General features: G+C 31.7%; 2 protein-coding genes across 2 annotated transcripts; both read right to left on the bottom strand.

Annotated features, from left to right (window-relative positions):
* Positions 1 to 2746: 2746 nt before the first annotated feature.
* Positions 2747 to 3833, bottom strand: LOC107865644. The gene is made up of 3 exons (XM_047410283.1): positions 3772 to 3833; positions 3581 to 3699; positions 2747 to 2942 (listed from the first exon to the last, which is right to left on the bottom strand). The coding sequence occupies exons 1-3, from the start codon at positions 3831 to 3833 to the stop codon at positions 2860 to 2862; spliced, it is 264 nt and encodes an 87-aa protein (XP_047266239.1). The 3' UTR covers positions 2747 to 2859.
* A 5249-nt stretch (positions 3834 to 9082) lies between these two features.
* Positions 9083 to 9538, bottom strand: LOC107865645 (glycine-rich cell wall structural protein-like). Its single transcript, XM_016711866.1, has one exon. It carries the CDS (start codon positions 9536 to 9538, stop codon positions 9083 to 9085), a length of 456 nt encoding a protein of 151 aa, XP_016567352.1.
* Positions 9539 to 18171: the final 8633 nt, after the last annotated feature.

The following is an 18171-nucleotide window of genomic DNA, read 5'->3' as shown; positions in this document are numbered from 1 at the left end:
GATTAGTTTTAGAGTCAAACTGCTTTGAAAAAGGATTTCCAAAGGTGACTTGACACACTCGATTTATGTCAAGCGGCGACTCTGAGTTTTTAAATGTAAAAATAATATTTTTTCAGAACAAATCTTCATTTTGTCACTTTAATAATGAAAATCCTTTCGAACTAAAATCGAATTTTTTTTTGATTAAAAAAGGGGTATGACAGTTTCATTCTATGTGAGTCTTTCTTAAATCTATTCTAAAAATAATGTCATCTTTTCATGATTAAAAATAACTTTAGGTTTAAATTCTATTTTCATCTTTAATGAAATGATTTATAATCACAATGAGACAAGATAGTAAAAACATGGGTTGAAAGGAGAATCATAGAACTAATGAAAGGTGTAGGTTCCCATCGTGATCTAAATTTCATTTCCCATCGAGAGGTCATGATAGTGGTAAAGAGTCTTATTCTTCTTCTTGGGTTATGAAATAATTCAATAACTCCGGGCTCCCTCACTGCATTCCAAGGCAAGTTCCTACTAGATTCTACTATTCCTGTTATTCCTACAGGATTTGAGCAACTCGAGTATGAACACAGTATCGCTAAGCCCCGCCACTTTGGTTTAGAATGGATTTGGACTGGACTAAGCTTGAAGATCTTAGAGAAGTCTCGGTCTTCCGGCTGGCTAGTTAATATAGAATTCCTCTTCGATAAAAAAAAGATAAAATAGACTAACTATCATGTTCTAAGTTCTTTTGTACAAGTCTACTATAAATAAAGCCCAATTATGAATTAATTTCTCCATACCTTAACTAATATAACTCAGCTTTGAAGAACAAGAAAAAAGAAAGGATGGGTTCCAAGGCATTTCTATTTCCTGACCTTGTTTTTGGCTAAAAATTTTTTCAATGATATTTAAGTTCATTGAAAACTGTAAGATTATTTACCCCCATTATTATTCGTCTCTTGAAATATTGAACTTCTTATATAAAGAAGATTAAATAATAATAAGACGATGGGCGTGGTGGATATAATTTTACAATTGATGTAGCAACGAATCGGATAACAAGAATGATGTACACGGCGATGGGCGTGGTGGATATAATGCTCCAGGTGGTGGATGTAACCCACCAAAAGACGAACATAATAACGGATATAAACTCCCTGGTGGAGCATATAGCCCCCCACGTGGTGGATATAAATTTCTCCGGTGGTGAATATAAACCTTCACATGGTGAATATAATAATGGATATAAGTCTTCTGGTGATCGATTTAATTCTCCGGATTGGGGACATCACCCTCCCCATGGTGAATATAAACCCCCACATGATGAATATAATAATAGATGTAACTCTCAATATGATGAATATAAACCCCCACATGACAAGTATAAAGTATAATCATGGATATAAATTCCTTGGTGGCCGATATAACCCTTCAGATAGTGGACATCAACCCCCATGTGGTGAATATAAACCTCCAGGTGACGGAAATTACCCCCCACGTGGTAAATATAATCCTCCAGGTGGAGGCCATGATTATGTGACTAGTCAAGCCTCGCAACAAATCATCACATGATATTATAAAACCCTTGTAGTAATATCTTGCACTTTAGATATTTTTGTATTAACTAGGAATAAAACACCATTCAGTTCATATAGATGGTTGGTCATGTAATATTTTATTGTATAATATAACATAATATAATATTATGATCATATATTGTCATAATATATGTTTTTTTTTTTCACACCTTATTATTAAACTGCTCTTCAGTCTTTAATTACAAGTTCTTTCGTTTCTTAAAATTTAAATTGTCTACATGACATTTTAAAATATAATTTTTTTTAATCATATCAAATTGACATCAAAAGAATTTCCACTTGCAATACCTTTTCATGTGATTTTTGAAATTCCAATTTTAAATTTTAAAATATGAATTTTAATTTAAATTCAAAAATCAGTAAATTAAATTGACATTCATAAAACATAATGTGGCGCTTATTTTGGGACTGAAGGAATATTTCCCGTCCTAAATTTATAATACAAAATACTCCAAATTAAAAAAAAAGACTAATTATAAGCAGACTCATGATTTTCTCGATTGTGTTGAATTATTGAAAAATGCAATGAAAAAAATAACTCTTATTGCCTTGTATTTATAGGGTTTTCAACTATAATCGAAACAAGTGATATGCTTCTTATTTTTTATGATTTCATTTGACCTAATTTAATATTTTAAAAAATGGACAATCTATATATAATTTTGCTTGGTATTAACCTGTTGAAAGTTAAACAATTGGTTATTACTAGATTGTAGTAGTGTTGAAGCTTGTGCAAAAATCTCATATATAATTTTTCTTGTCAGTAGGTGGAGACTATGATTTTTATAAATTGATTAGGCTAATTCATTCCCTAAATAGATATTAAATTTTTCTAGTGGTATGATCAAAGAACTCTTCTAAAAATATTTGAATATATTTTGATTATTATAACGAAATGCTATTATAAAAAATATATAATATGAAAAATAGGTCACTAGCAAGTAGCACCATATACCAAATTTCACAAATATAACATTTAGAATATATAAGATCCACCTTTAGAATATATTACTTAAATTCAACAATAATATTGTATTATATAAAGTGGAATTGAGATAACAAATATAAAGAAAATACACATAACCTTACTAGGATTTCGCTTAAACTATTTGCTTGTCAATAGCATGTAAATGAACAGGCTTGTACGTATATAAATCAAGTTCTCTGAAATTTCTGATATTTTTATTCAACGAAACATGACATGATGACTATCCATCCATAGTAACTGAATGGTTACACACACATACACGCCTTTAGTATATAATTAAATTAGTTAGTTCCGAGGCAATCCTCCATACCAACCACCTCTAGGATATCCTCTGGCATAACCATAACCAGGAAAATATCCGCCATATCCTTAGCTTCTCCTGGATAACCGATATAATATTTACTTGCACCGCCAAATCCTCCTCCTGGAAGTCCTCGTCCAAATCATGGTCTTGAAAGTTCGCCACTTCCTGGAAATCCTGGAAATCCTACTACTATAGAATTGGCATCATCCTGCACCAACAATTATACATATTCATGTTAATAGGGGTGAGTGGTCACAAATGGATTGTTCATATGTTGAACTCATATTGCAAATAGATCAATATTCAAAATTTTATTTGAATTGAGATGAATTGAATTATGATGGACTAAATACAGAATCATATTGCAACTCTTGTCAAATTTTGATTTCTTTTTTTTGTTTCTTATAGTTTTTAATCACCTAACAAAACTATTTAAAAGATGCTTCTTTATTATAGGTTAATTCTCCCTCTGTTCTAATTTATCTGAAAACTTTGAAATATAACGATCAAAATACTTAATTTAGGATATGAATTTGAGTATAAACTCTTCAATTTTGTTAAAAATAAAATTACATATTTAAATATACCATGACAGGTATTATAAGTCAACTTAGCTATCAAATTCAAAAATATTTTTTAAAAAAATTATTTAACTCTTCAAACGGTAACATCTTTACATAAAATGAAATGAATGAAGTTTACCGTTGTCCCGAGAAGTAGTGGAGCTTTGAGACAACTCCCTAGCTGCAACCTTTGATGTTATGACAAGAAAAATAGCAAAAACAATAAGCACAAATGACTTTGACCCTATTGTTTTCAAACTATTTTGTAATTAAGATATAATTGCTAATTGAGTGGTGATAATTGTAAGAAAGATGAGGAAACTAATGAACATTTTGCCTCTATTTATAGCATAATTATAAACTTCTTCTGGGGCTAAGATTGACGATTGCATTAATTAAGTACCAGACTAGAAATTAATTAGGTTTGCACATTGTTTAGGCTCGATTTTTCCATAAATTAAAGCACCTAAAAAAATATTTCTCATATATATATATATGTGTATGTATTAGCATTTTTCCTTTAGCTCTGCCAAAGTATAGAGAGGTACGTGGCAAATTAAAATTAGTTTATAAAAACATAATCTACCTAATTCTTTAAGTTTGGGTGAGTCATGTTTGGGTCTGTCATTTCAGTCTGATCTATTTTAACCCATAAAAGATGGGTTGATATGCAGTTTAAATTGTTTAGTGAGAAATCTTGTCATAATATTTTTTTAATTTAAACTAAGAAAGAAAAAATTAAAATTAGAAAAATATAGACAAAATAATTAGAACTTAGTAAAATTGAACGAGCTAGGTTATAACAAAAATATAATGTATTTTAGCTAATTTATTTAAGTTCAAATAACTTTTGAGAGAGTCATATTAACTCAACGTATTTTAATCCGTCTAAATATAATCCAATTCATCTATTTGAAACCTATATGTATATATGGCTAAGAATTGAACAGATCACTTTGTTTACAATTAATATCTTGATATCTTTCTACCAGATACCTATCCTTTAACAGACAAGCTCTCAACTTCTTCAACTTTCCTTCCAAGCTCACCAAACTCATCATGTCTTGTATTTCCTCAGCCTCCATCTTTGTTCTGGTAAATGGATGCAGTACCCCCTTCTTTCAACCTTCCAGAGGTATAAGGCAGGGGACCCTATGTCTCCTTACATCTTCATCCTTTGTAAGGAGCTCCTATCTAGAAGGATCAACCATGAGGTAGATATTCTAAATTGGACACCCATATCCATCACCAATGGTGGCATCAAAATATCTCACTTGTTCTTTGCTGATGACCTAATATTGTTTGCTAGAACTGACATTCAAAACTGTGTTACCATCATCAACACTCTTAACAGCTTTAGCCATCACTCGGGGCAAAGAATAAATACCTAAAAATCCAAAGTAGTGTTCTTCGGTAACTGCTCCCCTGAAGACAGACAATCCCTTACCAATATGCTTGTTTTTCAAGCATCTGACACCTTTGGAAAATATCTTGGATTTCCTATTTTTCAAAAAAAAAAATAAACAGTCAATAGAGACTTCCGATATATATTGGATAATCTCTTTTCAAAACTGGTGGGGTAGAAGATGAAATTCCTTAATATGGCTGGAAGAACAATCCTGGCCAAAGCTTCCCTTGAGTAATATCCTCAACCATGTCATGCAATACATTTCTCTCCGTGCTAATATCTTGAAGCTTATAGATAGAACCCAAAGAAACTTCATCTGGGGTTCTAGTTTTGATAGGAAAAAAATACACCTGGTTAATTGGAGGACTATCACTTACCACAAAACTTTAGGGGGGGTTAGGTGTTCACAAAGCTAGCATTAAGAATGATACTATGCTGTGTGGATTAGCCTAGCGTTTCAATTCATCCGTTTACAAACTTTGGGTTAAAATTCTTCATGAAAAGTACAATAAACAACGCTTCCAACCAAAGCCAAGCTCCCCTAGAATCTGGAAGAATATTTGAAAAGGTTGGTCCTTCTGTAGGGAATTTTCTCACTGGGTCCTTCACAACAGTAGGGACATTAGATTTTGGTTTGATAAATGGGTTCCGAACTACCCTCCTCTAAGACACCTAATCCACGGTCCTCTTACTAATAGGGATCTCAAAATCATGGTTGCTGATATATGGGTCAATGGTTCCTAGAATTTTTCTCGTCTTTCTATTGAGATTCCCCTTGGTGTAAGGAATGACACTAAACTCACCTGCCATCCAAATTTAAGAGCTAGTAGGGACTTTAGTAGCTGGAGCCTTTCTACATCGGGTTTTTTTTCCAGCCACACGGCATACAATCTCATCAATTCCATAAGAAATCCCTTGGATAACAACTCTAATTAGAGCAAAAACAAAATCTAGAAATTCAACGTTCCTAATAAAATTAAGTTTTTCTTGTGGCTTCTCAGCCACAATAACCTTCCCTCAAATCTCCTCTTTCAAACTAGAGGTATTCCTGTTAACCCTACCTGTCAATACTGCAATATCGGAGCTGAGAATCTCAACCACATCTTTCATGCGTGCCCCCTGATTATCGATTTTTGGGTAGATATTGCTTGCAAATCCCAAAATCCCAAGTTGTCTTTCTTGGATTTTCACTCATCAAATTGGCATAAAGTTTAGTTGCTTGTTAGGGGTAAAAGCTTCGACAATATTATCTCTTGGGAGCAATTGCTCCCATTCTGCCTTTGGTGTATCTAGAAGACAAGGAATAATAATGTCTTCAACAAATGCTCCTCCAAACCATCCTTCATTGAAGCTTACTCTGAAGCAACAGAGTATACTCTTCTCATTAACAAAAGGGCTGGGGGTTTGAGCAGAAGCACCATCGAATTCCAATGGATGCCACCGATGAATGGTTTCTTTAAACTAAACATGGATGGGGCTTGTAGACTAAACACTGGTAGGAGAGGTACGGGAGGAATTGTTCGGAATTCCAACGGGGAGTGGGTTCTTGGATTCTTTAACAGTTTTCACAATTCTACTAACAGTATGATGGAATTGTTAGCCTTAAAAGATGGACTTAAAGTTATTGAATGTAATAATTTTCTACCTGTTGAGATAAATATTGATTCCCTGGAAGTACTCCATACGCTTACAAATGGTAACCTTCACTATGACACTATTATTGATGACTGCAGGTCAAGATTAAGGAGGTTGAGAGCTCCAGCAGTTTAGCATTGCTTTAGGGAACAAAACCAAGTTGCGGATGCTCTAGCCAAAGAAGGAGCAGTAGATGAATCTTTTGAAGGCAGGAAACTTTTTATAGTTCCTCCAGTGTTTTTTCGAAAAATAATCAGGATAGACACAATAGGAGCTATGTATAAAAGAAATGTTAATCACTCTATGGCTACCCAAACTAATGGGTTTAGAGCCTATTTTGTGCTTGATCCAGGCTAGCAAAACCTGGGGATGCTTGTATTTCTATCTACTTAATATAAGATCCATTTTACCAAAAAAAATTAATTTGCACTATGTCGTGTAGGATGCGTGTGTGTACTTGTTCAATTTTATACAAGTTTAAGTGTCACTTATGCACACCCAAGTTAGAGGACATACAACTAAGGCCAAGTTAAAGGATATATTTATGTGTTATGATTAAATAAAGTTGAAAAGTGTTTTGCGGTTGAGATTTTTATAATTAATACTTCTTATTCATTTTTTTTGGGTATGATGTCCGGTATTTGTTTTGGATTTTGATTGATTCAAATTAACACAAAAAATAGAGATAGATTTAATATTTAAATTTTATGAGTTCAATGTTAAGGTTCTTAGCATTGAATTCATTGTATTTTTTAAAATATGATGGTTTCAAATATATCATTTGTTGCAATTTAAATAATTTCTTATACATTAATTATGCACCACATCGAAAATATTAGGTTCAGATGAACCTGGCGTCGCAACTCTACTTTAGCCCCTGATAGGAATGTTCAACTTTAAGTATAAAGTGCTCCCTATCAAAAGTAATTTTACCTCAATTTTTAATTCGAAACTTCTGACTAAAGATGGAGGAGTACTTATCGATCACCCACCACAAAAAAATGATAGCAATACTTCAAATATACGAAGTACAAAATTTCAAATTTGCGTATTTTAAATTAGAATCTAATTTTTATTTTTTAACTATAAAAAATTATTTGATATAGTGTATATCACAATCGTAGATGTATATATTACTCCTTATGTTTGAATTAGTTTCCTTATTTTCACTTAGAATGGAGTTTAAGAAAGTTTTAAAGAAAAATACTTCTGAAATTTATGGTATTAATCAAAGATATGTAGAATATACCAAATATTCTTTAATCTTATAATTTTTTGCATATCACATGAAAAATTAGAGTTAAGGAATTGTCCAAAAAGGGAGGAGAAATTCTTTTTTTAAAACAAACTAAAAAAAAAAAAGATATAAATAAATTAAAACGAAGGGAGTATAATCGGTTACGTGGTCTATGATAATTCAAACTGATAAGTGATACGTTTGAAATACTTCAATCTCAAATACATTCAATTCTTAGTATAAATAGAACCGAATGTTGCATCTGTTTCCTTCATTCTACAATTAAAATAACTAAGCTTTGAAGAAAAGAAAAATGATGGGTTCTAAGGCATTTCTATTTCTTGCTCTTCCTTTGGCTATTTTTGTAATGATAAGCTCAAAGCTATAGCGAGAGAGTAGACTGAGACCTGTAAGATTAGTTTAATTGTTATTTATCTCTATGAAATATAAATCTCCTGAAAACGGATATAAATCCCTACATGGCGAATATAACAATGAACATAAATACCCAGAAAGCAGATATAAACCTTCATAAGTCGAATATAATCGAAAGCAGATATAAACCTTCATAAGTCGAATATAAGATCTCCTGAATATAACAGTGAATATGAATCTCCACATGACAAATACTACCGTCTACGTGATGAATATACACCCACCGGTGGAAGGCAGACATGATAAAGTGATCGCGAACTAGCCAATCACAACAAAGTAAACGTCTAATCTTTATTGAGGCCTCAAAATGAATATTAGGTACTGGTAACTGAATCAGAAATAAAAAAAAAGGTTGAAGTTAAGTTGATTGTGTGAGAAATATACATATACGTAACTTGAACTCAATAATAATAGTGTTATGTAAAGAGAAACAGAGCCAATAATTAAATAGAAAGGAAAATATCGCTTTATTAGGAATTTTTGTGTAACTATTTGGATGAGAATTACTTATAAACGGAAAGTGTTATGAACCAATTGTCCCACGTTGAAAAAATAGAGAAATGCTAAGGGAATTATAAGTCAAATGGGTTCTCCCACCTATTAGACTATTCTTTTGGGTTGGGCTCTCCCGTTTGGTTTATAACATTGGTGCTCTCGTTAAGAGTCCTAGAGTGGTGGCCTGAACCCAAGAGGAGTGCCAGGCGTGACCAACACGGCTACGCCGTGACCAACGAGGATCGATCCACGTGACCAAATAGTAAATGAATGGAGATTTATCATATTTTTATTCATACTTCCAACAACAAAACTATTACATACTAAAACGCAATACGTTTAATTTATAAAAGCCACATTGTTCATAGATGTTCCTTACTAATTAATTAATTAGATAGAGCAAGTCTTTCAATTACTGAAAATCCTCCTATTCATGGAGGTTCTTCAATTCCTGAAAGTACTCCTCTTATTGGAGGAAGTAGCCGTCTGCCTCCTTCTCCTATTACCGGAAGTCCTTTGGTTCCTGAAAGTCCTCCTTCTCCTATTCCTGGAGGTCCTCCGATTTCAGGAAGTACTCCTCCTTCTCCTGTTACCGGAAGTCTTCTGGTTCCTGGAACTCCTCCTTCTCCTATTCCTGGAGGCTCTTCGGCTTCAGGAAGCACTCCTCCTCCTCCTATTACCAGAAGTCCTCTGGTTCCTAAAAGTCCTCCTCCTCCTATTCCTAGAGGTCCTCCGATTTCAAGTCCTGATCCAATTCCTGGAGGTACTTCGATTCCGGGAAGTCCTTCATCTTCAATTCGCGGAAGTCTCTGGTTCCTAGCTGCAACCTCTGATGTTATCACAAGACAAATAGCCAAAACAATTAACAAATGTGCCTTCGATCCCATTTTGAAACTATATATAATTAATATAAGTACTAGTTGAGTTATGGTAATTGTAAGAAGGATGAGGAAACTAATGAAACATTTTGCCTCTATTCATAGCATTAATTAATCATTTGAACTTCGTCTAGCCTAAGATTGAAAATTTGCATTAGTAGAGTACGTATGTACCATACTAGTAATTAATTAAGTTGGCAGATTAGACTAATCAAATAACTACATATATTGTATTTTCTGAACTATCTATATGGCTGAGAATTAAACAAACCATGTTGTTTGAACTTACTATATGAAAAAAGACATAAAGACACCACTGAAGTTGTCTCGTATATGAAAAAAGACATAAAAACACCACTGAAGTTGTCTCGAATTTTCAAAGGACACTTAAATTTTGTTGGCTTCCTATTAAACCGTCCCTTTTTTTTCGCTGTGAGATTTAGAGATCAAAAATACATATACAATGTTCAAATTTTGCATTAAATAAATACATATGCAGAATATATCATATGTATTTATCCTTTTTTCAATAGTTTCAAAATAAATATGAGGTGATTCAAACTAACTAATTTAGAAAAAATGCATGAAATTAATTTATTTTAAAATTTTATTAAAATCATATGAAATTGCATTAAAAATACATATGTAATATACATCATATTTATTTTAATTTTTCTTCATTCTAAAGCTAACATTCATATGAGGTTAACCAAAGTTACTAAATTTATACTAAAAATACATATACAGTGTTCAAAATACATATGATATGTAGATTCAAAATACATAAGCAGTGTTCAGATTTTGCATTATATACAAATGCAACATTCATATTAAATAGTGCTTAGATTGCAAATGCTAAATAAATATTTAGAACCATAAAAATGAATTCATTATTATAAAAAGTGCAGAAGAAAGTATTAAAAAATAATACAGAAGAAAAAATGTATCATTTATGATATTTCCTACAAGAATGTTTGTTGTGACCCTTAGCCCCACATCCAGTGCCTAAGTTGATATTCTTCTTTCCAAACATATCTCGACCCGATTTTCCACGATCCTTCTTTGCAGGAGGTCTTCCAGGAGGGCGTTTGTACTTTGGTGGCAGTACAATTGTTATAGACGTCTCATTCATCTGGGAGAATACCTAATTTGTATTTTGATATGGGTCAATAGAATTTCATCACATTCAACAACTAAATTCGATCATTCATTGATCTAGGATTTCAAAAAATAATTGAATAAAATTCAAATATAAATTTGTTTAAATTATGTTCATAATTGAAATCCTACAAAGCTTCACAATTTTTTCAAAAAATACATTAAAATAAAATTTGTTTAAAGTAAAATACAAACACAACGAGAGTTTTCAACCAAATACAGAAACTACTGAATCGAACAGAAGTAAAACACGTATAACATATATTTTCACATATACAGTTATATTCTGAAATTCTGACAAACAAACCAAAAATACATATGCAGTGTTAACACTAAGCATAGCAAAAATACATATGCAGTTTTAACATTAAACAGAAAAAAATACATCTGGGAGCACACCTAATTTGTATTTTGATATTTGTCAATAGAATTTCATCACATTCAACAGCTGAATTCGATCATTCATTGATCTAGGATTTTAGAAAATAATTGAATAAAATTCAAATCAAAATTTGTTTAAATTATGTTCATAATCGAAATTCTAGAAAGCTTCACAATCTGTTCAATTGTTAAACCGATCAAAATAACAACAAACGATCATCAAATAAATAGTCGAATAGTAAAATTTTAATACCTAAAACAACTTCTAAACTGAAATTTGGCAACAAATAGTTGAATTCTGAAGGTTTTTGTTATAGATGTTGAATTTACTCCTTCATTGCTTATAACTCGAAATTAGTTTAGAAATTATTCATACAAAATTTAACGGAGACAACAAAAAACTAGATAGGAGCATCAGTAAATAAATCTACGATGCATCACAAATTGAGTAATTGAAAAAAACGATCGGCAAAAATAAAATATACTCAAAAAAAAATACGGTAATACCTGAAACAACACTTAAGCACTAATTCGTAGAAGATAATTGAATTTCAAAGTGTTATCGAGAACAAGGTAATGTTGATAGTTGAACTTTACGAAATTTTTTTTGAACATCAACAAGTACAATTGAATTTGATTGTTCAATTACAGCGAATTTGAAGCTTCAACAAAAATTTGAATTGATTTCTTTTTAAGGATCATGCGTTTAGTGACTGGAAAATTGAATTGAATTTTTTTTTTTTGAAGAAGAAGAAGAATCACGCATATAGCGAGTGGATAATACAATTTTTTTTTTTTTTGAATTTGAATAAGGTTGTTGGAAGGTAACGAAAAAAGGGTGATTAGTGAGTTTTTAATGGGATTGTAATCTTTAATTGTTAATTTATGGAATTATTACCATATTTAGATCAGATAATTAATGCAGTAAAAGCAATTGTATTGGTATTTTTATAGCAACACTTTGCAAAAATACATATCAAAAGTTGCTATAATATGCAATTATGAAAGTGTTGCTATGAATCTCATAATTAAAGGGTTAAGTATGTTATTTCTGAATTTTGCCCAAATTAAAAACAAGCCTAACCCGGCCCATTTAATCCAACCCGGTCAAATCCACCTAAACCCGGTCAAATCCGGTTAAAAAATTAGTCAAACCCGGTCAAATATAAAAGAAAAAAACTTTTTTTCAATATACATTATATATACCCACCTATATACATTATAAATACGTTAAATAATATATATATACACTATATATAGTATATACTACATTAGAATTTAAAAAATATATACACATATACACAATTACCTATATATACACACCATCCAATATATATGTACTACTTTAAAGTTTAAATAAAATATACTACAATATATATACATTACAATCTATATATATATAGTTATATACTAATTTATAAAACATATACACATGTATACGTTAAACATACACATCTTGTCACACCCCTTTTTTTTGTACCCCTAAAGATTAAGTTTTAAGGGTCGAAAGGGTTTTAATTATTAATGTGACAAAAAATAAAAATTTGTTTCGAAAAAGGATTATTTTTAACAATCAAAACTCAGAGTCGCCACTAGGCATAAATCAGGTGTGTCAAGTCACCCATGGATATCCTTTTTCAAAACAATTTTTGACTCTGTAACACTGATTCGCGAACAGAGATTCCGGCTAAGGAATTCTGTTGACCGAGGGGAAGGTGTTAGGCACCCCTCAATCCCGTGGTTCGACCACGGTCTCTTGGTGGAGCGTATCGGCTAATCTGACATTACAGATATATAAACAACACAAACACATAGAACAATCAATCAAAACAGTCCAAAGTATAGTATTCAGTCCAACTATACAGTCCCGAAATAGAAAAATGCAAAAACGTAAACCTACACTAACCTATATTAATCCTAAACTATGCTCCAAAGCTTTACCCGATGCCTCGGGCCTTGATCACGAACCTCCTTCAAAGACATAATACGTCGGGGCACTCCCCGACTAAATAAATACACTCAAATCAAATACGATAAACTAGGAAGAAATATCCGCACGCATATTCAAACATTTAACCAAAACACAAGTTCTAAATTTGCTTACCCGAGCCTACTGTTTGCCTACCCGCTCGATGACATATCTCAATTCTATCCTGTTCAACATTATCAATTCATCAAAATTAATCAACATTCAGTTTAGCAATTTTTAATTCCCACCCCCACAAAGATCAAATAACATACGATATTCAATCCAACAACATACAATATTTAATCCAGCACACCAAATATAATAAACAATGAAATAAAATAAAAAGGAAAAGAGTAGAATTGGACCTAGATTTTTATTTCAGATCGTCAAATTATCTGACTGGAGCGGCTTCGCCGGAACCCGAAACCAAGAACCTCACAAACGAACAAACCTCGGCTTTCACCCACTCTCTTTTTCTGTTTCTTCGCTAAACTGGACCAAAAATCACGAAGCGGTGATCGAACGGGAGACGGGTTTCATTTTTCGATAAGCTTACAACAGGTTTTGATCAGTATTTGGTGGATTTCCGGCAATGGGTGACGTTTTTGGGGTCGGAACAGTAACCACGGGTCAGTTCCGGCGATGACTTCGCCGAAAAAAATTGACCAACACCCTTTTTCACTCCCTCAATTCACCCTTTTCTTCTCTCTCTCCGATGTTCTCTAATCCATCCACCACACTGTTTTCCGATCAACCCTCCGACCTCTCTCCGATCGATTTTATCTCACCATGCCTTTCTTCCTCTCTCTCCGATCTGTGTGTTCTGTGAATGAAAGCTGTGAGCTATGTGTGTGTTTTTCGATTGAGAGAGATGTAACAGTGAGTGTGTGTGTGTGTTTTCGGTGGTTGTTCTTGTGTGAGTGATGGAGGAGTGTGATTGTGAGATTATTATATGTGTTGTGTATTTGTATGTAAAGTGTGTGAGTGTGTATATGGAGAGAGAAAAAATGGTGATCTGAGTGTATCGTGAGCTCTGTGTCGTTGATGGGAATTTCAGTGAATTGTGAATTGATTGTTGGTCCCCTATTGTTTTGTAAAGAAGGTGTATATATTGGTATTGTTGTGTGTGTAGGTGTATAGGTGGAGTGACGTGAGTAGTGGGGTAGGGGTAGGGGTAGGGGTAGGGTGTGATGTGTTTTATCTTGATTGGGTAGGTTGTTAGGATAAGATGTAAAGGAGTTAGGATAGGATAGAATTTGTTAGGGAGTTTGTTATTTTTGTATTTTGTGAGGGTATAATAACATGGATGAGGGTACACGGTAGGATAAGGTAAAATTGGGTAAATTAATCTTTCGGAGGGACAAAATTACGTGTTTACACATCTATACTAATTTATAAAACATATACACATGTATACGTTAAATATACACGTCTATAGAACATATATACACGTGTATACGCACCATTCAATCTATATATACTACTACTAATAAAATATACTACAATATATATACATTACAATATATATAGATATAGTTATACACTAATTTATAAAATATATACACATGTACACGTTAAATATACACGTCTATAGAAGATATATACACATGTATACGCACCATTCAATCTATATATACTACTACTAATAAAATATACTACAATATATATACATAACAATATATATAGATATAGTTATACACTAATTTATAAAATATATACACATGTATACGTTAAATATACACGTCTATAGAAGATATATACACATGTATACGCATCATTCAATTTATATGTAGCCACAATATATATACATTACAATATATATATATATATATATGTATATATATAGTTATATAGTTATATACTAATTTATAAAACATATACACATGTATACGTTAAATATACACGTGTATAAAAGATATATACACGTGTATACGCATCATTCAATGTATATATACTACTACTAATAAAATATACTACAATATATATACATTACAATATATATAGATATAGTTATATACTAATTTATAAAACATATACACATGTATATGTTAAATATACACATCTATAGAAGATATATACACATGTATACGCACCATTCAATGTATACGTACTACTTTAAACAAAATATACCACAATATATATACATTACAATATATATATATATATATATATATATATATATATAGTTATATACTAATTTATAAAACATATACACATGTATACGTTAAATATACACGTCTATAGAAGATATATACACATGTATACGCACCATTCAATGTATATATACTACTACTAATAAAATATATTACAATATATATACATTACAATAAATATAGATATAGTGATATACTAATTTATAAAACATATACACATTTATACGTTAAATATACACGTCTATAGAAGATATATACACATGTATACGCACCATTCAATGTATACATACTATTTTAAATAAAATATACCACAATATATACACATTACATTACATATATATATATATATATATATATATATAGTTATAGTTATAGTTATATACTAATTAATAAAACATATACACATGTATACATTAAATATACATGTATAGAAGATATATACACAAATATACAAAACATATGCTACTTAATATAATAAATTAATAATATTTGGTAGTAAATTAATAATATATTAGAAGTAAGTTTCTAATTTAAAGTAGAAAACTAGATATTTAATTTAAAATTTTAAATATTAAATGAAAAAATATAAAAAGTAAGATCTAAGGAGTGAATGAATTTTGGGAATTTTATTGATTGCAAAATGATCCAAAATTTATAATTTACATGAATGAAAAATCTACAAATTATGCATCATTTTTTCCAACTCATTCATGTTAATATTAACGGGAACTTGTATAGGATAGTCAAAGTCAGCGGAGGCAAAACCATGCATTGGACTTGCTTCTGCTGAGTTCTCCCGTGAAGACATCGTTTCTTCAAGTTTCAACTCGTCGGTCGGCTTCAGTTCCATTCCTTGGTTTCTTCTTTCCGCTCTAATCCAATCTTTGAGGAAAACTAGAACATTCATTGCATTGCTTCCTAGTGAGTGTCGGTTGTCTCCAAGTTGCTGTCGTCCCTGACTAAAAGCACTCTCTGATGCAACGGTTGACATAAGAACATTTAAGATATCTCTAGCTAATCTTGAAAGCATAGGATATTGTGTTTCATTACTCCTCCACCAATCCAACGTGTTGATCCATCGTCTGCGATCCTCTGGTAGCGATCGAAGATAATATTTCAGCTCTTCCCGATATGTTGATATGTAAGCTCTCTCATCAACACTGTTCCAACAAGTTAAATCATAAAAGAAATCAGGAAAACCACTATGTGCCGGCCTTTTAGAAGATGATGGCTCCTCGGGAGGATGAAGAGCGACAGTTGGAGTGATATTTGTAGGTACGGCTAAATCAAATAAATCATCATAGCAGTTATATAATTTTTTTATGTATTTATTTGCATCACCCATAGTCGTCCACAAATCAGGTTGTACTTGTTCAGAATCATTGTTAATATTTATTTTTAAGTTAGTATAAATAATAGTACTAAAGTGGCACATATTATTATATTTCATGCACGGATTTAGCATAGCACCAACTAAGTAAATAGGGGAATCGGAAAAAAATATTTTTTAAATTTTGTATACATGCCACCAACAGCTTCTTTATAACCTTTTTTATTTTTATATTCTTTGAGCAAACCAGAAATATCGGCTATATATGCCAAAATATTACAAATAGTAGGATAATAAGCACTGGAAAATTCAACCGTAGCTACATAAAATTTTTCTAAAAACTTAACAAGATCATTAATTACAACCCAATCAGAATCACGTAGCATACAATCAGTAGAATCAGCAAATGAACCACAATGTTGGTTTAAAGTTAGTGTAATAGAAATTTTAAATTTATAACAAGTTTTTAAAAAATCATACGTAGAATTCCATCTAATATCAATTTCCTCGGGCATCAATATCGGTGTAAGTTCATTTTCTTGACATTTAACTTTAAATTCTCCAATTCTTGATCTACGATTATTTCCTTGAATAAAACCAACAGCAAGACGAATTTTTTCAATATAAAGCTCAAAAAACTCAAGACCATCTTTTACAATTAAATGATATATATGACATGCACAGTTAATATGAAAAATTTCAAGCAACGGCGGAGATAGCGTAGATTTTAATTTTTTTGTAGTAGTCTTGTTGTTAGAAGCATTATCAAAACCAATACATAAAATTTTATTTTCGATACCATAATATCCGGCAATTTTAACAATAGAATCAGCAATAAAATGTCCAATATGTTTATGACCTTCATCATATAAAAAAGCAAGAATACGTTTTTGCATCACAAAATTACTATCCATCCATTGACAAGTAACGGTTAAATAATCATTTTTATTTACAGCACGACCAAGATCAAAAGTTAGGGACAATCTACATTGAATATTTTTTAACAATGTTGATAAATAAAAACAATATTGTGAATGAAGTCTAAAAATATCAGACCGACAAGTACTTCTAGGAATACCATTAAACATAAGATTATAAATTGCTTGTATATAATGAATAAAGGCATCAGAAGAAGAAGGAAAACTAAAAGGCAAACAACCCACAACTATCGTTTTAGCTATTTCTTCCCGATCTCTCAATTTATTATACTTCTTCGTTACATGACCGGTTGCTGGATCCATTCTAGTTTGCGTTGGTCCACCAACATCCTCTCCACCTTGTGCAATATTTAACTCTCTTTCGTGAGCCTCACCTATATGTCTCATTAACGTACCCGTACCCCCTTACTTGCCTCCGTTTCTATGCTTATATATTTGTTGACAAATATTACATTGCACCTCAGTATCTGATATACGTTCAAAAAATTGTCATGCAACACTAGTTATTTTACGAGGTCTTGGGGCACGGGGGGGACGGGGAGAGAGATTAACCGATTCAGATCTAATGTTAGCATTTCCTACTGCGGGTGTCTCACCAATATTTTCATTATCTTCGTCTAAATTAACCGCATCTACTTCATTTTCTTCTTCTATACCTTAATTTTTCTGAGCTTCTACATAATCCATATCGTGAGCACCTACACCTATTTCTT

Source organism: Capsicum annuum, chromosome 3 (assembly GCF_002878395.1).
Source record: "Capsicum annuum cultivar UCD-10X-F1 chromosome 3, UCD10Xv1.1, whole genome shotgun sequence".
Classification (NCBI taxonomy): Eukaryota; Viridiplantae; Streptophyta; class Magnoliopsida; order Solanales; family Solanaceae; genus Capsicum; species Capsicum annuum.
This window is presented reverse-complemented; position numbering and strand designations above follow the sequence as displayed.